Source organism: Nipponia nippon, unplaced genomic scaffold (genome assembly GCF_047370975.1).
Source record: "Nipponia nippon isolate SJK-2023a ecotype South Korea unplaced genomic scaffold, ASM4737097v1 scaffold_3, whole genome shotgun sequence".
In the NCBI taxonomy this organism is placed as follows: Eukaryota; Metazoa; Chordata; class Aves; order Pelecaniformes; family Threskiornithidae; genus Nipponia; species Nipponia nippon.
This window is the reverse complement of record NW_028262347.1, coordinates 123,655,879-123,681,707: the sequence shown is the minus strand read 5'-3', so window position 1 is coordinate 123,681,707 and position 25,829 is coordinate 123,655,879. Positions and strand designations below refer to the sequence as shown.

General features: G+C 40.5%; 2 protein-coding genes across 2 annotated transcripts in view; both read left to right on the top strand.

Moving 5' to 3' along the window:
• CUNH10orf90 (chromosome unknown C10orf90 homolog) overlaps positions 1–10,467 on the top strand; it is a 101,036-nt gene extending 90,569 nt beyond the window's left edge. The window contains exon 10 of the transcript XR_015706537.1: positions 10,335–10,467. The gene's annotated coding sequence lies outside the window, so the exon portion shown is untranslated. The remainder of the gene's footprint in view (positions 1–10,334) is intronic.
• ADAM12 (ADAM metallopeptidase domain 12) overlaps positions 1–25,829 on the top strand; it is a 186,956-nt gene that overhangs the window by 7,484 nt on the left and 153,643 nt on the right. Inside the window, exon 2 of the mRNA XM_009475739.2 lies at positions 10,335–10,468. Coding sequence (XP_009474014.1) covers positions 10,335–10,468 — 134 coding nt within the window. The remainder of the gene's footprint in view (positions 1–10,334; positions 10,469–25,829) is intronic.

Below are 25,829 nucleotides of genomic sequence, written 5' to 3'. Positions count from 1 at the left end.
GAGGAGCTGGAGAGGAACGCGGGATCTGGATTTTCATGTACTTATGCAGACACATTGCTGAAAAGTGAATATATTCAGTATTTTTTTCTTTGACGTTGGACCTCTATGGATTAATTGTGCCTGTGCTTGTAAAGCACAGGTTACTGTTTCTCTACTCAAATAAGCGCTTTTGTTAGGTGCTGCTTTGCTGATGCTGAAGGGTGTGAGGCTGAGTTTATAACCAAAATGAGAATCTCTGGGACTGGGATCCTTTGGGGAAGGAGCAGCAGTAAAGGACGAAGCAGATGTGGCCCGGTAATGCCTATGCTGGGATGATGCTGGGGTGATGCTGAGTTAAGATGGGACATCCTTTACTATGGCATGCTGGAAATACCTGTGGGAAAGGCATCGTGCAACCCTCGATATTTTTCACCTGTTATTAGTCCTGTCCTGCTTGTTGTCATGAGAAAGAATGACTGGGCTAATTTCTATGGTGTGCATCAGGACTTGGAAAAGAAGCAAGCTTAAAACAGGATTTGCAGCAAGAGGACAGAAGTTCTCCTAAGCCCTTATGTCACTTACTTTTCAAAGCTACTTTGGGTTTGAATCTTGTCTTTACAAATTGCCCTCTTCTGTGAACTCCAAGCGCTGAGCCCTTCCATGGGGGGAACTCTCGATACATACCCATCACCCGGTGTGCCGAAATGCCCTCCAGTCCAATGCTTCGCTGCTTTATTCCTCTCTTATTTTGAAATGTTCTCCTTTAGGAAAAAGACAACTCTGTCTTTGGACTGGTCCTGAATAGTAATTCTTCAGTCAAACATAACAACATCACAAATGAGGCTGGACAGCTGTTTCCCAAATATAGTATACGTATATATTCTATACACGTAATAAAGCTTGGTTTTCACTATTTGAAATGTTCTGCAGTCTCCCTGCCCCCTCCTGCAGTCAATGGCAAATGTTGTTCTCAAAACTCCACTTGTCACATTTTGTTCTCGAGAACAGGGAGGATATTGAGATATACTGGCTTCTTTCCTTGAGTGCATTTCAATATGTATTTTGTATAATGAGAACCCAAATCCTTCTCACATTACTTATGCTTTAATCACACTGTGCTCTCCCAAGATTGCTTTAATCGCATTTGCATCAGCGGGAGTAACTCTGTATGATGAGCAATATTTCATCTACAAACAGAGGGGACCGATCTCGGGCACATGATGAGGAAGGAACTGGCTGTCCTGGATTTGGTACAGCGCAGCTCTCTAGCAAAGAATGATGTAGCATCCTGATTTGAGAAATAGATATTCAAGAACTAGAATGAACAAAAGATATTTTTACAGTTTTCTTGAGGACCTGTCAAGTGTGATAGTTCCCTTTTAATTTTCTAGTAAATGACTTTTTGGCATGTGTTAACTCCCAAGAAGCGTGATGCTGCCTAGTGCAGCAGATATAATTTTGTACTTTAGCCATGACATTGCCGTATATGAGAACTGAAAAGTTATATAGATATTACACCAATATATAAACCATGTGTGTTAGAAAGACAAGTTCAGTTTTGAAATATTTGACTTAGCTATGCTTTTCACTTTCAATCTGTGCCAAACATGTGCTTGAATGACTGATGGAGTCATATGGTTCCCTGAATAAAGCACTTTATTGTGCACAAACTTAGAGCCTTCCAACAGTTGTATTACAGAAGCTTGAAGATTAAGATGATCCAACTGCTTAGGGGGTATGTTCCACAATGAACATTTTATTTTTCTTTTGTCCCCCTCTCTCTATTTTTTGCCCTAAAATGTGTCATTAGTTTGTTCAGCTGGTCGTGCAGTGACACTGACCACGGAGCCTTTGGTGGAGAAGAACAGCAAGTTACCTTCAAATTTAAGCTTTTACTCCCATGTCCGTATTAAAATATTGAACACATGACTTTTTCCATGGAGTTTATGGTATTCTGTGGGGGCGGGGTGGGAGGGCTGTTTCCTGTCACAGATTATTTCATCATCAGAATGAGATTTAGGAAGGGAATAACTCATGCAAGAACAAGTGATGACAGGAGATGGTTCTTAGAATTATAAAACTGAAATATTAAAAAGCATGGTTTTAATGCTGTTTAGTTAAAGGAGATCAGTGCATCTCAAACTCCTATTTCTCATCCGAGCAGTCATTGCCTGTGAAGCTGCTTAGTTGGAAGGATCAAGTGGACATGCTACAAAGTCATACACACAGCAGTTCAAAGTTGACAGACCTGTCAAGCTGGAGAGAGGATCTTTTTTCATTAGAAGCAGAAAGAACAGAAAATTAAATTCAGAAACGTGTGGAGTCATCTTGCTGTTGCCTGTCCTCAGGCTTATCAAAGACCTTTGCTGACTTTTGATGTTTGAAAAATTTTGTACGAGTCGTAATTTTGCAGTGTGAAGGAAAAGGCAAGATTCAAGCCCGAGAAGATCCATGGAATTTGTAGTTTTCAAAAGCTACTTGCGCTTAAATGCGTGAGGTCTTGGGCTTGGGAATGGGGGGAGGAGTGAGAAAACAATTAAAACTTTGTGTATAGTTAGGTGGCTTGCCTTCTTTTTTTCTGTTTGTTTTGTTTTTTTTTTTTTTTTTTTTTAAATAGTTATTTTCCAGGCAGGCCACGAAAGGACTAATTTTACTAGATTTTGTAGTAAGAATCAATGTACTGCTTAGATGTGCAAAGGTTAGTTGGAAAAATAATTTATGATTTTGAACTAATAAAAACTTTACTGCATGAGATGATAAGATTTTTTTATTTTATGCACGGTGAAATCTTGCCCAGACCTTTGTGTTACATACAGATGAGGGCAGGGTCTGGCCTGTTACGTGCTGTCTTTTTTAAAGCTGTGTAAGTGCTGTTAGTGGGATAATGGGAAGTGCCTTATCAGTGTGGTGGTTTCTGATTTTTGTCCTTTCTTTTGAGAGGGTGTCTGTGTTTTCAGCTGGTGGTTAGTGTAAAATTTAAGACAGATGGACAGTTGACTTTAAGGCAAACTATTGCTTATTTGATCCTATGCAAGTTACTGGGCTTTCTTTCTTTAACCATTATGTACTGGAAATTTTGTACTGGTTTATTTTGCAGCATTTTCATATTTATTATCAGATATTATTATAATTCACATTTTTGTTATATTAATAAGTGACAGTTTATTATTTTTCCTGTCTCAAGCAGAATAGGTACTATTCTAGAAGGTGGTTTTAGCAAGATCTGTGCCTGGATAATGTTTAGCCTGGGTAATGCTTTGGCTGCTGCTGGAAGATGGAGTGAAATAGAGGACTAGAAGCACACATCTCCATTCCTTGGCCAGATAGTTGAATAGCTGACACTTTTTTTTTTTTTTTTTTTTTTTGGCATGATATAGTCTGAGTCCTAATGTTAACAATTTCCATTTAAAGCAAGTTGATTTTTAATTTTTTTTTCCCTTGATGCACAAGAGCTGGATGTGATCCTCTTCGCTCAAAAGTTCTATATTGCAATCCTATCTAACTTTATGTATAGCCACTTTATACTCTTGCCATCTATAAATGTATCAGCACTGGCAAGATAAATACCAAGAGGTCTATAAAGCTAAAGGACACTCATGGGTCCTGTCATTCTTGGTTTTCTAGATTATGCAAAATAATTCTTTTAGTTCCCTTCTTGTAATTCAGTCTTTCCACTTCCCTGATCACCCTGGCAGCCTTTCCAATCCACCAGCTCCAGGCTGAATTAATCTTTTGTGAACGCAGGTGAGGAGAAATGCCCATAGTATTCCAGCTGTTCTTGCATCGGTAACTCTCAGGAGTAACTTCAATATCTGATATTCACTGGAAACACCCCTTCTGATGCATCGTTCCAGGGCTGTCTTTGCTTCGTGTGACACCAATGTTACACTGAATAACATGAATGGGTCTGTCTTGTGTCATTTGCCTTTGAAGATTTCCGCTTAGAGCAGAAAACTTGCTAGTCCCTAAGAGTGTGACCCTCCAGGTTATTGTATTCTTTTGTAATATTCCTGTCCTCCTCCATGCAGATGTCATCTCCGAACTTGGATTTCAGGAGGACGCTTGTTCACATTGCATAAAGGTTGCTGATAGAAATACTAAGACTGATCCTAATACATTTTCTTACTGAACCTTGGTAGAAACCATCCTTCACCTTCTTGGTTGGCAGTGTGCTTGGTGGGTAGTCTCTGCTCCTTGCCCAGTTTCGCCCCCTTCTTAAATTTCCTAAGTTCACCCCCATCTTGAAGGGCAAATACTTGGTCCTCCTCTCTTAGTGTATGAGCTTGGTAATTTTGGATAAAAAAGTTCTATTTTGAGTCTGAAGGTGATAAAAGAACCGTCCCAAATAAGACATGAGAGAGAAGCAACCGATGGGGCGGAGGATAAAGCTCTTTCCCATCTGATGGGCGTCCCTGCCGGCAGTGGGTGGCTCTGTCGGGGTTCCTGCCGGGCTCGCTGGGGCTGGTGGCACAGAGCAGTCCCGAGGTATCCTGGGCTATAGGGGAAGGCGGCTGGCAGCAGAGCCTGTGGGGATGCCTCAGTACCCTGCCACAAAACTGATTGTCAGCGGTCCAGTGAGTGCAGGAGGCAGCCACCTATGTAGCCCTTCCTCCATAGCCAGAAACGACCCATCCGAATCCTGGATCCCGCTGACTGTGAACTAAGCTGAGGAAGCTGAAGAAAATGAGGAGGGAAATGGATAAAGTATGCCCTTTCTGTCTTCCACAGCATTGCCAAAGCCCTGTGAAACAGAGCAGTGCCAGTAGCTGTTTTCAGTTTGCAGAAAGATTACTCTCTTCTATTATTCTTTTCTATCCTAAGATTATTTCAGTGCATTGGTGTTTTGTTGCAGAGGAAAAAGTAGACAGGCTGTGACTTACAATTCTGAGCCCATTTGTAATATGAAAGGTAACACAAGAATAATATATTTTAATTTAATTTAGCCTTTTTTTATCCCTCCCTTCTGTTATTTTCATAACTCAACAGTAACTGCAGTGGGTGACATGAAGGATGCCTGGGCATAGTGTGCTGGGGAGAGGGCTGCGGTCTGGGCTGGAGATGGGCATCCAGTGGCATGGCTGGGGCTGAGGCCGATGGCTCCGGGCTGGGCTGCGGTGGGTGCTGGGGCTGTAAGGGCTGCTCAAGGGCCCTGGTGGGACCACATTAGTGTGCGTGGGACAAGAAGTGCAGATGGGACTCCCAGAACGTGCACATCCACAATGGCAAGGAAGCACAGCATCATACATCGGCTTTATTGTAAATCTGTATGCTAATGGATGGATGGTTTCCATAAACCACCCCAGGTCTGACTCCTCTCCCCTGTGCTGTGCCAGGGGAGCGGAAAGCGCAACCAGCCCTAGCAGGATGGCAGGGGTGTGCAGTTGCAGGGGGGGATTTTATTTTTTTCCTTCCACTTCAGCCCATTTTATCCAGACCCGCTCAGTGTTGAGAGCATTCACCTTTTTTGTTTATCATAAGGACAAATAAATTGCACTGCCTGGTTAAAAGCTTATTAATTTTAAGTAAATGCAAATCTGAAGTGTGTCTGGGCTTCTTCAGGAGGCAGTGGCCATTAAACAAAAATGTCATGTCACAGGCTTGAAGTTTATTTTGCACAGAGCTTGGAGGAACTGAAATACAAAGCAAAAAGATGAAAACTATTCTTAACTTCTTTGCCAAGAAGTCCTTGCGTGATACTGTGCAAAGAAGAAAAGTTGTCGAAGTGCATTGCAGATGAAAAATATTTAAGCCGCACAAAAGTCACTGACAGATAACATCTACTCATCTCACTATTTGTACAAAATATCTTTTATATTACTGAAAAAAAAGAATAAAGGGTGCTACATCAGCTTGTGGGCCGCTTGTGGATCAAAAGCGTTACCTTAAGTGCAGGCTGAAAATAGAAAACAGATAGACACGACTGTGAAGTTTTTCATGTGAAAAAGTGGGAGACGAGCTTGCGTCAGGAAGAACTGGACAGAATTTCACTGAAATGGAAAATAAGTAGGTGAGTAAGTAGGTGCATGTGACACAAAAGATAGGAAACCTGGCTCTAATAAAAGTTCCTGGTAATACAGATGGCCTGATTTTCTTCCCCTCTCATGACACATTACCGAAATTTAAATTCTCTGATTTCAATTATTACACTATTTATATTGCTGTAATACCAAGAGTCCCTGTAGAGAAGAGGCCTCATTATTAATGTAATGCAAACAACTCTAATGGTTCCAGCTTCAAAGAAATCCTAATGAAAATGGGTAAAGGAGATGAAGAGTGGCAGAGAGGAAATACCAGCACGTCTGCGTGCATGAAGAACTGCAGCACTGGGAGCGCACGGGATGTGATCAAGGTGATGGAAACCCCTCGTTAGCACAGATCTCCAGTCCTGTCCCATCGTGCTCCTCTCCTGGTGCTCCTCGGATGCTCTTTGGGAGGGCTGTGCTCATGCTCGGAGATGGGTGGCCCGAAACCAACAGAAGAAAACTGGGACTGTGTTTTGTTCAGCCATTTTGCAAGAGACAGGGGAAAGTGTCCCTCACTGGGATAAATTCTTTGGCGTTTCCAACTTTGAGGCGAGGGCTGTGCATGCCGAAGGCTCTCTGAGGTTGCCAGCAGCCGTCCCACCTGTGTAGCTACTCAGAAGCCCACGTCGCTGCTCAGACTCAGGGATGCTCTGGGGCTGCACATCTGTTTGTCCCATTTTTTCAAAGTTTCCTGCACACTGCAACTTCAATTTCTATGCCTACGGTTTTTTGGCCTGGCTCTCTTATGGTTTTTGTGGTTTGGTGGTTTTTTTTTTTTGTCTCCTGACTTCAAGTCTTCCTCTACCCATATCTTTTCTGTCTGCATCCTGTTGTTCGGTCGGGCTTGGTGGCCCTTTAGTCATCTTTCCCACCTCAGATGGATACGTGTGGGTCACTCTTCGTTGCCTGTAATCCCTTGTTTTCCGCAATGTGTTCTTTGAAGCTTTGCAATCAGGCTGCAGAATCCTATTTAAAGGGTCTGCCTTTTTATCTTCCCCCTACTTTTATATTTAAAGACTGACCTAGAGTTTACCTATCAGTTCTACAGGTTTCTTTATCTTGTAGTCTTTCAGAAATATACATAGTACGTAAATACAATGACCTTAAATGAGAAAAACATCATTATTTGATTTACAAAAGAAATTGTAATGTGCATATATCACACTAAGGGCAGTTGGGAGTTAAGCAAGTGCATAATATTAAGCATGTGCCCAAATGCTCTTCAGAATGAGGCCCTGTGACTGGGCTGCAGTGCTTTCTCCGCCTTCTGCAGGAAGCTGTGATTTTTATCACACCCAATAATTTAAATAAAAACATTCAGATAAGCAGCAAAATATTTGGCTGAAGGAAGGCAACTAGACAGAAATTGATCTCGTGTTTTATAAATGCTATGGCTTCAGAAGAGTTTGCAAACCCTAAAGCTTGTCTGTTTTGTTTCCCCCAAATAAATTATCTTTTCCAATAAAGATATAACTGCTGCCTATAAACCTGTCTTGATGTCTGTCTCCAGACTATCAATGCTTCTGCACAATATGCATTTTCAATGTGCAGATAAATAAGCATGTGTGTAAGATTAAATTTGCTTATTGTAACCTCACTTTGTTATGCACCACAAGCATCACTTTGTCATGATAGAATAGGAGTGGCAAATTGAACCACACTTTGTGTAGACATTGTTCCCTTTTCCCGTGATATTTTTATAGCAGTCCACTTTCTGGACCATGCCATGTAATGAAGGAATAACACATCCGTGCACAAATGCTGATCCCTCCCCCTCTCCTTTTTCTTCTGTTTCGGGTAATGTTGTGATATTAATGCTTTGCAGAGTTAATAAGAAAGGCAACTTCCACATGTAGGAGTACCAGGAAGGCTTTGATGCTTCCTGATATCTAGTTGCAGCTCCATGGTGTAAGACTGCGTGGAAGCAATGCAGACAGTGCATCTGTGGGAGGAAAAGTATGCTCATAGGGTTTCTTAAAATTTAGATTTCATGAAACTTTCAGAGTGCAAATCCTACAAAATAATAGAAGGGCCTGAGTCATTTAATTCATATAGTTGAGACTTCTCTAGCAAGCCAAGAAAAAAAAATCAGGTTTAGAGCCAAACTTTTCTCATTTCTCTGAGATATGCTTCATAAATTTCTGTTTTGTGCAGGGAGCTTCATGCCTGATAATCAGAGTGAAGAGCTGTGAGGTTCTGTCTAGACCCTCCTAGGCAGATGATATGGTATCTCCTATGCTTCCATGGGGGGTGAACCCAATTGCGTGCAGCGTTTGGAGCATCCCTTCTAAGGGCTGACACTCCCAGACCCCTGGCACTTGGGCTGTGCTGAGGGTGGGGTGAGAGCCCTTTCTCTACAGGAACACCTGTATAATGAGCAACTTTCCTCTCCCCAATATACTTTATCTTTTTATCTTAGTCTTTTTTTTTTGGTGGTTTAGGGAAAGTGTCGTATTTTTAAAAGCATGGAAAATACTGAATTTGTCTTCCTCTCACTTCACCTTAACACTAATGACTGTGTAGATGTTTTTAAACTAATTCTGACAGTGACTAAATTGGGCTCATTCTGCCTAAAACATAGCTCTTGATCCTCAGAGAGCGTTAGGTGACCAGAGACGGCAGGTCAGGTCACTGGGATGGCAGTACTGAGCACTGGGCTGTGTGCGCAGGTCTGACCCTACAGCTCTTCTCTGCCATAGAATGGTTCAGCCCTGAGCCGTGGTTGAGCTGCTAAAATGCTGCCCCATCACCTTCTCCCTGCACCTCCTAGCACAAAGGCAATGGGGGAAAGGAAGAAGACAGGTAACACTGGCCTTTCTGCATCTTAATGGAGGATGGACTCATTTCTAGAGCACCTGTGAAGACTCAGATCTCATCCTCCTGGGGTCCAGGTGCACCAGAGGGCTCGGTGTGGTGGTAGGTCAAGAGTGTGGCAAACCCTGCCAGCGTTTTGACTGTCCCATGGCACCTGGAAGCCATCCCTATCTTCTCGTTAAGATTTATTCTCAATACCATTTCCAGCTCTTGTACGATGATACTGTTTTTTAGGACTCTGCTTTGACAGGCATAATACCATTAGCATGTTTAGTGAGAGGAAAAACACTTGATAAATGTTGCATGCAAATAGCTTTTTGACATTGTAGTATGAATTGAAGTCACCTGACTGTGTAGGAGGAGAGCATTCTTTCAGTAAGAGTTTATATTCTCTTCCAGACTTTTTTTTTTCCCCACTAATGAGAACGTGCATCCTTGATGTTATGGGGTTCTCAGCACTTCATGACCTCCTTGCACGTTCATATAGAAATGCTGAGGCTGCTAAGTAAATATTCAGTCTTTTGTTGTACACAGTTCAGACTTGTTAAAATGGAGTACAACTGCACATTTCCATGTTTAGCGGAGTAAGATGGTGCATTAAGAAGTGTTTGGCGGATAATAAAATACTGAGGATTAAACCTGATAAATCTGGTGTGTACAATAAACCTGGAGCTTTCAGGAACCCCAAAGCGGGTTGTTATGTCTATGCTGTGACTCCAGCTTGCAAAGTGTGAGGACCAGCTGACCTCACCAAAGAAATGGGAAGGACATAAGGGAAGATCTGGGATCACCGGCTGCCCCTAGGGAGCCTGTGTCATGCAACCGCAAGGTGTGTTCACCCCAGAGAGGGTAGGACACCAGTTACACCCTCACGGCACTGTCCTCCCTCCTGCCACCACTGATTTGAATCTGATCCAGTGCGACTGTATCTGGGAAGAGGGATGGGGAGAAGAGGGATTGGGGAGTGGAATGGTCAAGGCTAATTTCTTACCTTAATTACGGAAAAATAGTCCTGATAAAATCTTGTCTTTTCTAAATCCCTGCAGCTTGCTTGCCCTCTTAATGATGACACTGAAAAGACAGCTACCTACTGCATTCCCCTCTGTTATCATCTTCAATGGAAAAAAGAATCCAAACTCTTGGAATGATTATTAATGTAACACTTTAAATAGTGGTGCCAATACCTCTCCAAATTTTTTTATTTAAGTCTTGCATCCCAACTCCTTATCTTTGCATCCTGGTATCTCTACTCCTTATGTGCAGTCTTTGCTGCTGCTACAGAAATGCACCATCTAATCAACGGTGGAAATCACCTCGACACTTCTCTCCCAGAACCACTGCTCTCTTTGGAATTTGTGTAGGTTTCGACACTGACAGTATGAGTCCACAAGGTTTTAATGTTTAATCTTTTCCTAACTTATTTCCTTTTGAAATATGCTGCCAGGTGTCTGAAATAACAAGGTTCACGTTGTCAGATGCTGTTCTCGACTAACATGAAGTGCTTCTCCCTGTCCCTAGGTGAGAATGTGGACAGCAATTTGGAGTCCTCGAGACAGCAGATGCCAAAGGACCAGTCAAAAGATTATGAGATAACCGTTCCCTTCCTTTTGAATGGAGAACAGTGGAGACCGATAAATGGCATTTATTCAAAGGTTAGTCTTCATTTTGCCTGTTATTTTATTGTAAGATGTATAACAATTGGAAGGCTTTAGGGGAAGGTAAATGCACTTTTTTCATCATGTCTGTTATAAGCGTATTTTTATATTTTTTTAGAGAGTCTGCTGTCTAAAATTGTTACTTACCTAATTTATGAAAATAGATAAGGTCTTTGGTTGAAATTAATACTTTTTTATTGTAAAGTGGCATTCTTATTTCTGATGGCGGAAATGGAAGCTTAAAGCAAAATAGTTTTTTTTAAAGAGGTTAACATACATTACTTGAGATGTACATCATACAACTTGAGATGTACATGATACAACAGCAAAACAGCCCCAAAACTGAGGGGGGGGGGGGGGGGCAAATACAACAAATATTTGATTAAATACAGTCTGACAGCAAGAACTTTAAGGAAAGGTGTAAATAATGTTGCTTCGTTGACTGCAGCCTGAGGCATTACCTGGAGTCCGTCATGGGAGATGGCCCCCAAATGCCATCCCACGTACTGCGGAGGGAGTCGGGGCCAAGTCTCCCTTCATGCTCTGCTTTCCCTTTGCCTAACAAGGGGATAATCTGTCGCTGGCTCTGACTAAGCAGGGCTCCTTTCCCTCTCTTGACAGGCCCTGATAAGCTTTCCTCCTTTTTTTCCCCTCAGACATTGGCTGATAATATGGGTAGCTGTTTTTAGGAGAAAAGGGCTGTTTTCTGTCTTCTTGGTCTCCTGCTTGAAGTATGAAGACAGGTTGTTGTTTATTATCACCCAAGATGTCATGGGAATCTCTTACCCAACCTTTTTGACTCAGGTCCAGTTTTATTCCAGTTTACTTTTTATATTGTTCTTTTAATCATCAGAATGAGGAGAAAAAAGTTAAAAAAAAAAAAACAACAACAAAAAAAGAAGGAAAAAAAACAAGCAAAAAACATCACACACAAACAATGCGAACAGCCCAGACAGCCCATTACAAACAGCTTTCTCTGCTGCATTGGGAAAGCGTTTCATGGAGAAATCCTACTTGACTACTGCCACCATTCGCGGGACGCGGTTTTGAATCATGCTGCTGATTGACAGAAGTAGGCGTGAAAAGAGATTTCAAAACAAGGGATCTGACTTCCAAAAAATCTTGTCTGGATTAAAATTTTGCTTCTTTTTTCTTTTTCCCTTCCTAAATGGGAAAGAAGGGCCAGTCCTAGTTGTGAATATCTGCAGTGATGAAAGGGATATCATTGTGGGTGTATAATAGCTTATCTTAGGGAGATAACACAGATGGCTTGGTCCTAGATGTATGTGCAACTCTATTTTTAGAGCATTTAATTAGAAACAGGCATTCTCCATATAGAGTTCTTCTAGCTACTCACTGTAGCTTTCTGAAAGAATTACAACAGAGTATCTTTATGTGAGTAATGATAATGTGATTTATATCATTAATTTGTTTCCCAGAATTGCTTTCAGTTTAAGATGAACATTAGAAAAGATTTGTGGTTTGGTAGAAAGATCCACGTGCTGTATCAGCACTTTTTTCTTTGAATACTTATTTTCCATGGAAACTGTTATAAATTAAATACACAAAAGTGCAGATCAGGCTGTGGGAAGAACAACGGCATTAAACTGGTAGAGGAGAAGAGTAATGAATAGCTTGTCACATAAATATTGATCAAACACACAAAAGTTAAATACTGCTGTATTTGATGGTTAAATAGGACCTATTGTTCTTCAACTCATTTCAAAGTGTTCCTCTGTTTTATTTTAATTTTATATGAAGTAAAAAAAACGATGAAGTACTGTGTACTTGTAACCAGGGGAACGGTATTGCAATAGAATATATAGTAAAATAAATAACGTAGTGGTTATAAAAATGCCAAAGTATTAAAGTTATTTGTGTATAGATAATTGCCTTGCAATGATAGCCCAATTCTCCAATCCTTTGATCGTAAATACTCCTGCTTAACAATTAGTCCCTGAGAAACCACGCTAGTCATTTAGTGTAGCGTACTCTTTCTTTCCCATCTTGAAGATAAAACTGTCCTTTTATTTACCCCAGGAGTCACTGCAATATCTGTTGGAATATCTCATTCAGAATCTGTCAGGAATTATTATTAAGCTAATGACTTTCTCGTTGGGGCCATCTATGCAGTGCACTGTGCAGAGCAAAAGCAAAAAAGCTGAAACTAGTCACACTATCTAATCGCACAAACACACAAACCTGCTCACCAGCAGCAATAAAATTACATTTACTGAGAAGAAAAAAAAAAAAAGTTACTTAGCTATAACCTGATTTTACTTTAATACAGTTAGGGTGTACTTTTTCAAGGACATCTAATGATATAGGTACTTCCTAAGAATGATAGTTCAAATTAATGGTACGAAAAATTCAGTTTCAAAATCAGACATGTAATCAAATTATATTTAAAGAATTTGGGTTTCCCTAAGTATAAATATAGTGTTTTGTTTCTGGAAAGAAACAAACTTACTGGGATCACTTACTGGGCAGATCGATTTTCTCGCTGCTCTCCAAACCCAAGTTGAAGTTACAAGAGACCAAGACTAGGATCTCCTTGTGGTAGTGTTATTTCAGAAATGCTATTGCTTCTTTCATGTTTAAAAAGATGCATGTGCTCATGCAAACACTTTATATAGTGAAGCACATTTAAAACATAAAATATGTATACTTAAGAGAAGTTACTATGGAAATGCATGTATGTTTTTGCAACCGTATGATGCTGTTCATCTAGTTAGCAGTTGTTAACATTTCTCCTGGCATCTTTTGTTGAATTCAGAAAATTTAGATCATTTTCAGTTGGAATATTTTAATGACGCCCAGTTAAATTCTTTTAGTAACTGGATATAATATTCTGTTGCTAATCCTGAACACGCTGCTAAAATTAGTGGCTACTATTTTGAGTATCCAGTTGCTAGTCAGGACTACTGATGAGTAACTGTATTTGTGGGCGGGTGGCAGCAAAATCAGGACCCTGAAGTGTTTTGCAATGTTGCTCTGTGCTTTCAAACAATAGCTGCCCATATTCCGTGCAGATGTGATTTCCGTCTTTGCCGAAATTTTGTGTGCATTATAGAATGTGTTGATAGGTCATTATACATTATAGCTCCAGTTCTCTTTCCACTTCTCTCTTTCATTTGTTCATCACTTTGCATTCGGTGTTGATTTTTTTCCCAGTGCGTGGTTTGAACCCAAGAGGGTTGGGTTCTATTTTTCTTAAATTTTTCTAAGGTTTGAACAAAATTGCTTCATTTTTATATTATTCGAGTGCAGGAAAAAAGACTCCTTTCTCCGCATGTTTCCAGCTGAATATTTTTCTTCAAACTTGGCTTGAGACTTGCAAATCAAGCCAAGTTTGATGAAAGTTGGGTAAGTGATGTTTTAGTACAGAGAGCACTTTAGGGAAGATTTTTAGAGGACCATCTGTTTGGCTTCAGCTTTTACCCTCACACCCTGTTAGGGACACACGCTGGTTAATGTGTGCCAGATCGCTGTATCACAGGAGCTGTAGGTCAGGTAACATTGGTTGCATTAGAGCAGAGCCTGAAGCACGTGCCTTCTCTTGGAGACAAGCGCTAGGCAGGAAGCATTTCACGTGGGCATTAAGGATTTCTTGGCTCCATTTCTATACTTAAAAGGTTGTAACTGTGGGGAAAAGCTGCCTGCCAGAGACCATCCAGGGCAGACATGAAATAGCTGTAATTCTGGGGGGGATGCCAGTGTGGCATTGCCCTGAGCTGACACTCATTCTCCTGGAGTGACAGAGTCATTAATGAAGTTGGCTTTGTATCCAGGGTTTAGTCCAGAGCTTAAAATGCATTAAGTTTCTGGGAAACTGAAAACATTTTGTGCATATATGATATGATTGATCATGCAAGTAAACATGGAGTCCTCAGGTTGTGGCATCTGTCACTCAGGTGTGGGGTTTTTCTCCAGTCTTGGCTGTGCAGCATCTGTAATGCCATTGCTGGCACCTGCAAGGACTCCAATATAATCACGAGGGTGATCAAGTGCTTTGAAAGATTTAATCCTCTGAGGTTTCTAAAAGTATACGAGCAAGTTAGGTGCAACTCTCCTTTTGATGCTTGTGCACATACTTTTGTAATTCTGATCTCTGTATCTGTCCAAGTGCAATATTAAACTGCTCCATACATAGGTGTATGCTCCAGTCAAGCTGCGATTGCCATTCGTAAAGACAAATTTGAATCTAGCTGAACCCGGGCAGGTATTGAAGGACCTGTAGCCAGGCAGCATGGAGCTGAGCATGGTTTCTGAAGAGCCACATGAGAAGCTGGAAAGCCCTGAAATACTTTAGGTTGCTTTGAGTTTGCAAGTTGCCAGTCCAGGTTGCTTTCAAATGGTGCAGAGAGTTTGGTTTTTAACATTAAATTTGGGTGATGTCTAGAGGACAATGAGCAAATTTTGCTGTGTAACTTCTTAAAAATAATTAACTATGAGAAAGTAGATGTACACAATCTACCTGGCAATGGATTAGACCCTTAATCCACTTGAATCACTGTGAGCCTCACTGCTCTCTACAACTACCTGAAGGGAGGTTGTAGTGACGTGGGGGTTGGTCCCTTCTCCCAAGTAACAAGCGATAGGACAAGAGGGAATGGCCTCAAGCTGCGCCAGGGCAGGTTTAGGTTGGATATTAGGAAAAACTTCTTCACCGAAAGGGCAGTCAGGTACTGGCACAGGCTGCCCAGGGAAGGGGTTGAGTCCCCATCCCTGGAGGTATTTAAAAGCCGTTCAAATGTGGTGCTTAGGGACATGGTTTAGTGGTGGACTTGGCAGTGCTGGGTTAACGGTTGGACTCGATGATCTTAAGGGTCTTTTCCAACCTTAACGATTCTATGACTCTTTTAAAGTACTGCCACTGACCTCAATATATAAAAAGTGTATGGGAAAAGCAACCTCTCCCCCACCTTGCAGAGAGTTAAACCTCTCGCTCGGTGGCGGATGCTGGATGGCTTTCCACGCACCAGGAGATGTGTATCTGTTGCTATTGGGGTTAGAGAAAAGTGAAGGAAAAGAAAGATGCCCATGGTGGGCAGAGAGGACAGGAAGACCTGCAGAGGGTTCCCTGATGAAGAACAGCTATGACTCCAACACTGATGACTTTTAAATCCAAATAAATCAGAAATTCAATTCCCTTTGGGAGAGGGGGGGGATTAATTCAGGGAACGTTAAAACCGCTTCACCAAGTTTAAACTTTCAAGGCCAAATTCTGAGCTAGTGTGAATCAGTTTCCTTCCTTTGGCTGGGGTGTTATAAATCAGGTTTGAAAATTGAAATCTTAAAGAAGTGTTTCCAAAAAAGGAGAAAAGAAAGATGAGATGACAGATTTCCTTTTCTTGTAGCAACACTTTTTTTTTTTTTTTCTTGGTGTTGTGTTATACTTTGAATATAAACTCTAGCAATGAAATGCAAAGATAAAGATGAAGGCCCGCTATAAATACATACTTAGACCATATTTCTTCTGGTTTTTAACTGTATGGTTGTCACAGCTCAAAAGATTCTGCATGTAAAGTGGCAGAAGATTACCATTTTTTACTGCTTAGCATGCATTGCATCTCATTGAGCTTGCAAAGAAGTAGCTTTTGCATTTCTGCCTGCCTCGTTCGTGAAGTATTGTGTTATGGATTGCGTTCATAAACAAACATCAGAATCTTGATTATCTGTGTGTCATTTTGAACACTGATTACTTGAACCTCAATGTGAAACTCTCCACTATCTGTAAAAGCATCCTGTGCTCTGTACAGTTGTTAGTTATCTTTATGATTCTTCAGATTTATCAAATGTATTGGATGTTACACTGATTCTTTTCACCTTTTTACATTTTTTTCATGCCTTTACTGTAAGGGTCTAACTCAACCCCTACAGAAATAGGGATCTTTGCCATTGAAACAAAAAAATCATTGGAAGGAAGAAGAAATAACTTGTTAAACTTGTTTAACTTTGTTAAAAAGTCACAGGAATAATGCTGGAGATTCAAGAACATATTCGAAACTGCCAAGCAGAGATGAGTCTTAACCATCTGATCCCATCTTTATGCTCTTGCATTACTGCATTTCTCTTGTGAACTGGCAGAACAGGCACAGTCTATCAGAGTCCAGTCTATCATCCTGCTATGGTGTGCACCAGCGTCAGTATTATTATGAAGTTATTGGTGCACCCATTAGAAAGACCCCAATTTAACAAGCTCTCTGTGCCAGTTCACATTTCTGCTCTTTGCTGCACCTCTTGGTGTTCTCACGTGACTCTAGTATAGGGTTTGATGTATGGAGTACAACTGAGAGGCCTGCTATGGCAGATAATTAATTTAGTGCTCAGTGTTTTCAAGAGCAAACCCATTCAAGTTTATTTCATAACTGGCATAGCCTTCGTGCAAGTGATAATTGTTTATATTCCCTTCAACAGAGCCTCCTGCTGTTCTTTTTCGTTTGAAATAATTACCAAAGTTTAGACTTCCAGACAATTGTATTAAGAGGAATCATACAGTGCTGCTTAAACAAGGCTTTGAAGACTGAGAGGACAGCTTTCATAGCTCTTTTACATAGTTGTTTTACATATCTTAAGAGAGAGAGGCATAAACAGAATTTATAGTCCTCTCCATATTTTTATGACTCATGAGTATCGAATATAAGAGGCAGAGCTGTGCATGCTGCTAAGGCTGTGTCATCAGCTGGGAATGTAGCTTGGCACAGACAGCCGCAGCGGTGTGAGAAACTGCACTAATCCTCGGTAAAATTCTCTGCGAGATCTGCTCCTTCAGCCTTTAATTAGTAACCTGGTAGTCATTAATTTAACAGCCTAGTAAACAATCTGTTATTTCTTTTGCTTTTTATTATACCTGTGCCCCTGCCTTGTAGGGCCACTGTGAGGGCTAATTAGTTCAAATATGCTCCATTATTTAATAACTCTTCTGCATGTGTTTAATTCAGAAATGGCATAATTTTTGCATGGAAGCTATTAGGAAAGGGAGCGTGTCATCTCCTCTGGTTCTCAGTTCAATGTCTGTGACTATGCTAGTAGGGCTGGATTGCTTCACTGGGTGAGCAAAATCAGCTTAAAGCCATCCCTCTCACCTTGTCCTGTGCAAGAAGGGATCCTCATGGAGGAGACATGTTTGCTGCTTCTCAGCCAGCCCCATACCCGTGTTTAACCAATCGATCAATCTCATCATTTAATTTATGAAATTTCTTAGAAACATTGGTAGGTCTATCCTGGTTCTAGGGACTTGCTCGATCTTACATAGCAGCTACAGGCTTGAGAAATTCCTGGAGCTGGGACCACCAATAAAATCTTTGTATTGGTGACTGAGTAGGGGAAATTCTTTTCTCTGTCTGCACTGAATCAGTGCCCTAGTTTCAATGAGATATACTAGTATTCATTTCCTGCCTGAAATGCTTGGGCATACTGGGAAGTGTTAAGCAATTGGGATTCATCCCAGAAAACGGTCCATTTCATTTTTAGCTTAAGTGATACAGTGTGTTAAGTTTGTAAAGTTTTGTGCAATAGTTTATGCGCAATATAAATAGCAGATATTATTGAGAGATTGCTGCCTCAATAAACAGAAAATGCAGAGTTTTATATTAACCATCCAGCAGACACCGCCCCCCCTTAGCATCTTGGAGCCTGCAAAAGGGTGAAAGTCCCTTTCATGAGCTTGTATCCCACTGAGCTGCTGGGAGGAATTTTGTCATACTTGGCCAGTAAAGATCGCCAGTGATATAATAGTCTTGGGCGAGCTCTGTCTGCCCGTACCACCCGGCCTCCCCCTGCCAGCAATTGTATCGGAGGGGACTCTGCCGAAGTGCTTTGTTGCATTTGCTGCCTGTGACACACTAGCTATGAGGTAGTGTCTCAGATTTGAGCTTGAGGAATCCATTCATACATTCCCCTGTAAGGTGATGGGGCTGAAGCGATGTTCTTTACCACGAGTTTGCAGCTTCGTATTTAAAAAAAACCCAAACAAACAGATCATACTTTCAATAATAAAATGGAAAAAATATTTTGATCTTAATGATGCAGTTAATGCTAGCAACCCTTTAACGTGGTATTAAAATTTAAAACTAAGTTCTTGCAATTATGCGGCATTATGCTGGGTTTGTAAAGTGCTTGTACTGAGGCATTTTCATATTGAATTAATTTAGCTTATACTTGGCTATTTCATGTCTCTTGCAACAGATCTTGTGAGCGTAAGGTATGAATTTCAGTGTTGGATTAAAACAATACTTCGCTTTCCAGCTATGAGCATGTGATCATTTTTTTACAGGCAAAAGGAGAATCTCCCTTGTTCTTAATTCTTATTGTGATTGCCTTGAGTCAAACCGAACACAATGCAATTCCTACAGCAGGCTCTTTCCCGCCGCATGCTCTTGGTATATGGAGTGTTCAGCTCCTGCAAGGAGTTGTTTGAGGGCCTGCAGGTAACAGCAGCAGAACCTGGGGCCTTTCCAAGGACTAAAGTCCTCTGAGCATGGGAAGACCATGGAAACTAAGAGCTGCTGACATACGCTGTGACAAAGACCCTTATCTCAGGAAGCCATAGTAAATTGAATTGTACTCAGTGTATATTTTAGGGATGAAGAGGTAAATTTAGCTGGTCGATCCATTGAGTCTTACTGTTAACAAGCCTGATGCCTTTGTTGTTGAATTATAGTTCTATTTCAACATGATTTACTCAAACCCCTGTTGATTTACCTCTTCTATAGAAATACTTCTCATTTCTCAGAATTGTAATGAGAAACCATAGAGGTTATATGCAGTTTAAAGCTTGATAAGAAAAAAATAATTAGGATTGATAAGCCTTTTTTAAATGCAGTAGTAATCTTGACAATAAAAGGATTTCAGAGAGTTGCTATTTTTCTGGAAATAATATGACTGCCAAAAAATCTGCCCATTGTTTTTGAAAAGCTTGTGTAGATGAAGTAAAAATGATCTGTATCATTTTGATATCATAGCAGAACGTTTGTGTTCAATTTCTATCTTGAGGAAATTGTGTGTCCCTTTTGTGCACTGCCTTTCCTCAAGGACACAGTTTTAAAGTATAATTGAGCTTTCAAAGCTTAATTTAACAAAACGATTGCAATTTACAGCATTGTAGGCAAGGTGGAGTGATGAAGCTTAGTGAGACTAGAGACGAAATGCATTTGGTGATAATTTGTGCGATGCATTTCCATTTGTATGATGCGTGCCTGTGGTGGGGGTGCTGCCAGAGTCTGTAGACATTTTACTGGACTTCATCTCATCCCTGTCCTGCAAGGATGTGCTCGTGATATTTCTGATCAGTGTAATGATAAATCTGCTCGTGATACTGGTTGCACTGAAGGATGTGTTTGCTCACCCTGATACAGCAGTTAGACACACATGGTCATTTTGACGGGGCCGCTGAATCCAAGGAGGGGTCTTGTCCCTCCTCGTTGCTCCTCAGCAAACCAGAATGCATTAAGCTTCATTTAGATCTCCAGCTCTGACTTTGTCATAGCCTTTTCATCCTCTGCCCCAACTCCCAGGATGCTAATATGTTGTTTCCTCTGAAGTTTGAATCACTCTCAGGAAATGAAGTGCTCTTCAGTCCTGCCCTCATTCCTTTGCCCTTACTGTGTCTCCTGCCTTAGGATCAACCTTGTTTTGCTTCTGCTGAATGAACTTGTTCCCCCTTCTTCTTCTGGCCATCTCCCTCCACCAGGAGCTACTAGGCGGTTTCTTGGCAGGGTTCATCTCCTTGTTTGCTCCTTCTTTCTCCACTGACCACATCTTTGAGGAGTGCTTCAGCAGTCCTGCACAAAAATAGTCTTTTTGGGGTGAACCTGACAAACTCTTCCCAGGTAGTTGTCACTGTCTCGAGTGATTTGCCTCCTTCTGAGGTGGCAGCATTTTACATTGTGTGTTTAAAGTGAAGCCTATAGATAATTTTAATATTCAGTAGAATTGTATTTGTTACCTGAGGCCACTTAAACGGGCACAGGAGCAAACATTTTTAGTCAAACCACTGCCTAGCTAGGGCAGGAGCAGATCTTCCTTGAGATGCCTAATTTTTGCACACTGGTGGATGCTATTTTCCGGCACACTTCATTTGTGTGAGTGTTGGAGATGGCAGGCTCCTTCGGGCAGCAATCTTGGATGAAATCCTACACTGGTGTCTCTCAGATGACATTATTTACTTTAGCTTCACCCATTCCATCATCTTTCCCTAGATGTTTTCACATTAAGTACATCTTGTACTGAAAAAGAAACGCTGCTGAAGGAGGTCTGCTTCAACTCCTGGCAAGTGCCGATGAGACAAAAGCTCTTAGATGTGTTAATCTAAACAGCCATAGTATCCCTGCCCCAAAAAGGACTGTTTCCTTGGCAGATACTGAATCTGCCTTTTTCAAAGAAGAGGGGAGGTTCTGGAGCTGAATCTGTTGCGGGAAAAGCCAATAAGAGGAACTGTGTAATTTTGTCCTCAAAGCAACTTCTAGCATATTACTGTTTCAACGTTGCACACTCCCTTCTGCCCACGCTGACATAGTCAGGGTGCGTTTTCAGCAGCAGAAGAAAAAATGGGATCCCTAAATTGAGTATCTCCAACAGAAACTGCCTTTCTCTTGGTTTCAACAGACAGAAACATTGTTTAAACCAGACTTTTTTTGGCATTTACTGGCATTACTAAGAAAGAGTTGGCAAGGAAAGCTGGCAGAAGGAGATGAGTTGGATAAGCTTTAAAGATTTTTTTTTTTTCTATAAAATGAATATCCAGAAGCTGTGTAAATGTATTTTTTCAGTTTAAGAACTGTATAGAAAGACAACATATACACATTTTTGACTGAAATAGCATCTAAGCTGGCTGTGCCCTCCAAATTCTTTTCCCTCAATTAAAAAGATGGGGGGAAAAAAAAGAAAAGACAAAACAAAACAACACCTCAGGAAATCCCTAGAATGTTTATTCGGGAAGAGACCAGCCTGTTACAGTCATTAGCTTGCAAAGGTATTTCTGCTATAGTCAGAGGGCAAAGTGAATTTTAACCTTTTATTGCCAAGAGTTGCCATGTTTGTTAGTAAAGTAGCTATTGAGATACATTGAGGCATGTAAATTATTCTGAATAGGTGAGTGGCATATGTGAAAAACAAAAGCAAACCCCAAAAGTACACCCTGCAGACAGAAATTAAAATCAATTTAAATGCCCGTAATTAAACACAAAATACTGTATTTCATACTTTATTGAGTTTCTATTTATTACTTTAGCATTTCTGGTTGTAAAAGGCTTTGATTGCAACAAAAAGATATTTCAAAATATTGACCTCCTTTTTTCATTGCGAGTTTAGTGCAGAATTGCTTACTGCAACATGGTATGTTGATTATAAAAGAAAAAAGGGAATAGGGCTGGACTGGTTTAAACTGTGATCTGTGGGAGCCCTCCAGACCAAAGTGGTTGTTTCCCAGGATCCCCATAGGAGGGAGAGAGGAAAGGAAACCACTGCTCTATGGAGACCAAGCATCAAGAGCCTGGGAACACTGCAAGTTGCAGAGGGCAAATTTAAGATATGGATAGAAACAGTTGGGTTTTTTTTTAAGATGGAAACCTAAACTTTGCTTTGTACAGTCAAACATCTTCCCTTTATCGTCTTGACCTATTCCATCTATAAAATGGGAATAAAATTTAATCCAAGCCATGGCATATCAATTTGATTTTGGTAATGGCCTTTTCAGATTAAAAGTGTTACTTGTATTTGTACTCTCGCTGTACAGCTTTTAGGGAGCAAGGATTTGCTGTTCTGGGGGAAAGAGGGTTGTCTTGCATGTGCGGGTAAATCACGCATGTGTTGTCAGAACAAGGGAAGAAATATTTTCAAGATTTTAGTTCTCAAAGAATTAAAGAGGAGGAGTGGTTGCAATGCTGCGTACAAGGATTTTCACTGTTACAATCTTGGAGGCAATTTAAGAGCAGCTTGTAAGTACTATGAAGAACATTAACTGAGTTTTTTATAGTATATAATGAGCCATATAAATCAGTCCAAGTTTAGCATGATCACCGTTCTTTGAGGGAGATTAACATTGACGTGAAAACATTTTATTTTAAGGAACATTTTGAGAAATAATATTTTAGTGTATTATGTATTTTACTTTCATGTGTACATTTTTACTGCTCTCAAATATGCAATTTAATCATCAAGCATCAATTTATTTTTTTAAATTGAATTTATTAGTTTTAACACAATTCCATACATCTTTTATTAACCAATTTAAAAAGAAATCTCTATGTGTAGAATTGAAATCAACTCTAATTTCAGCCTTCACAGAATTACTATTTAGCAATTTCTCCAAATCTGTGTGTTTGAGATGGAGAGAATGACAGCTAGATGTGAGCCATTTCTTTAAAAGAGATTCCTGAGGCCTTGCCACCGCATTGCTGAATTTCCCAGTAGGTATGTCGATATCTAGCTGGCCCCAAGGTGCGCCAGGGGAGGTTTAGATTGGACATTAGGAAAAAATTTCTTCACTGAAAGGGCTGTCAAGCATTGGAACGGGCTGCCCGGGGAAGTGGTGGAGATATTTAAAAGACGTTGTAGATGTGGCGCTTAGGGACATGGTTTAGTGGTGGACCTGGCAGTGCTGGGTTAACAGCTGGACTTTAAGATCATCAAGGTCTTTTCCAACCTAAATGATTCTATACCGACATAGTAGGTATATCGATAGCTATATTGCTATCTATATCTATACAGACAGACAGACACTCTGTTTCCAACCTTGTGTCAGGATTCAGCTCTTAAATCACAGTTTGAAGATTTTTGGCAACAATATGCGAGGAAAAAATGGCTGAATAAGGTTACAGCAAGATTTTGTGTTGAAATCAAATCATAAAATCAAGTAGTTGAGAGAGAAGAGATATACCATTGAGTGAAATTCATATCAATGTTTCTGCTTTGCTAGGATATGTTATTAGGAAGGAATTACATCTAGAAGCAGAGAGCTTATCAGTGTGTCCTTGTAACATATTTGCCAATGTCATGAACTTCATATATGTAGATAGAGTTGTTCTAATTTTAGGACTAGGCAATGGGGGGAAAAAAAGCATATTGTAAAAGAAATAAAAACAGTATTCAGTCATTGAAAGTGTGGATATTATCTGTGTCATCATTAAAGAGCTTAAAAATTGCAACAGGATCAGCTGCTACAGACATTTTGGCTGATGTATACGAAATAATTGTCTTGTGGGGCTCCCCCATTGTTGTGTGTTAGAGCTGAACAATATTTCCTATAATGCCAATAATTTTGGGCAGGTAACAAAGGGAGATTGAATAAATTTTTTTGCACAGAAATATCAAAAAATTCTTCACAGCCTTCATTACTAAACAAGTTAGACGAAGAGTCCAGTCTCTGCTTGAAGTCTTCGAAAGCAATGTTTGTTTGTTTTCCCAGAAAAATCTTTATCTTTCTCAGTGAAAGACAAATCAATATATCAGTGGTAAAACACAAAGCTGTGTCTCACCAAGGTATATTACTTAAGCTGAATGTGAATTCTTACATTAGCCATCATAATCAAGACAAATGATTTGGAAATATGACAGTATGCTTTGTTTTTTCAGCAGCCACCATGCCATTTTACATTTTTGCATTCTATTTTTTTATATTATATGCGTATATTTTCTTGTCATAGCAGTGAGAGTTTCAAAAGTTCCTCAAGAGCAATAGTGAAATTACTTTCATGATCTGTTCTTTTGGTGTGCTGTCTGGCACCTGACAGTCTACTGTGAGCTAGTGAGAAATTTATTCAGCATAAAATGAAGTCATATGGCAATTTATTGCTTTCTTTACCTATCCCACAAAATCATTCCTCTGCATCTCTCAGAATGTGCAAATTTGCTTCTTCAGTTTTAGGGAGCTGTATCTTGTCTGTTGATGCAATGTCACCGTCACAGCCTTGATATATGGAAAGGAAATAACTTGTCGCATGTGTTTAGCCTGAGGTAAAGTTTGTACGTGCAAGGTGTTCTTATCTGTGAATTTTGATTTGCAAACTAAAATTTGATTGATTGGGTTGTTTTGGCAGGGCAGTCGATATGCCTTCTTTATCAAACGTATCATGAAATGTAGGTTTCTTTACAAACAGAGTCTCTATGTAAAAGCACATAAGTGTTGTCTGAGGGAATAATGCAGCATCCCTCAGCTAAGGCAGTTCAGAGTCAGTTGCTCAGGAGTCCCTCAGGGGATGAGTACACACACATCTTTGCTCTTCCTAATTCTTTGCCTAACTGTAACCAATTTATTCAGTACTCAAATGTTATTTTCTAGTGCACCTCAATGAGTTGTCCATCTGAGTTCCTCTCTGGAACTCTTCAGTCTTCTGGTGAGCAAGACTTCTCATTTAAACTTTGTGATATGGCTCTAAAATGCTGCCTCCCTCATTATCTCAGGAAATCGGCACAGTAGGGGGAACCCCTGCAGAGCCCTTCTCTATTTATATGTTGATGAGCCTGGATGAAAATTTCCAAAAAGACTATATGCACTTTTAAACCTGCCAGAAGAATCTGGCTTGCTCCTGTGCTTCAAAGTCCTGCTCTAAACATACTGTGTTTGCTAATGCTTTGCAATACAACATAGTGGTACCCATATCTGTCAAACACTTGCTATTTATAGAGACACTAATGATTATAGAGACACTAATGAACCTTTCCAGAAGCCTTCCTCTTTGCGTTCTGATAACTTGTACGGCTCAGGAGTACAAAAACCAGAAGTCTGGTGCAATATGTCATGTTTTAACAGGCAAAGTTTCATACACTCATGTTGTTGAATTTCATTTAAATATGCAGCATTAAGGCTTTTTTTTAAAGGGCTGTTAAGGAGTGGTAATTCAGTAGTTTAGGTGCATACCTCAACAAAAGGTTGAACTTCTTGCTTTCTGGAAAAAAAAAAAAGGAGTGTTGAATGGCTGAAGAGCAACAGTGGGGTGCAAATCTGTTCCTTAATAATCTACTGGTTGGAGTACTCATGAGTGTAGGTGGGAGGCTGTGGATCAGACCACTGAGGCGTTGAATCTCACAGGAGACTGCAGCCCTGGAGACTGTACATGTTTCATACTAGATCCTCGTTGAATAATTACCAGGAAGGAGAACAGCCATTAAAATAAATGAGAGAGAGAGGTCACCTGGGGAGAACACAGGATGGAGTGCAGGGAATGGTTGGACGTCTGAAACCATGGCCCGTGGTGAGGACCAAAGGATGGGGACTGTCAGCCTAGAGAGGAAGAGGCTGGGTGGAGACATGATAAAGCTTCCAGTATATGAATGGCTGCAGGAAAGTGAGAGGGAGTCAGTAGTTTCTGTGTCACTGTTAGATATGCTCCCTGTCTAGCAGGGACAAGAAGAATGG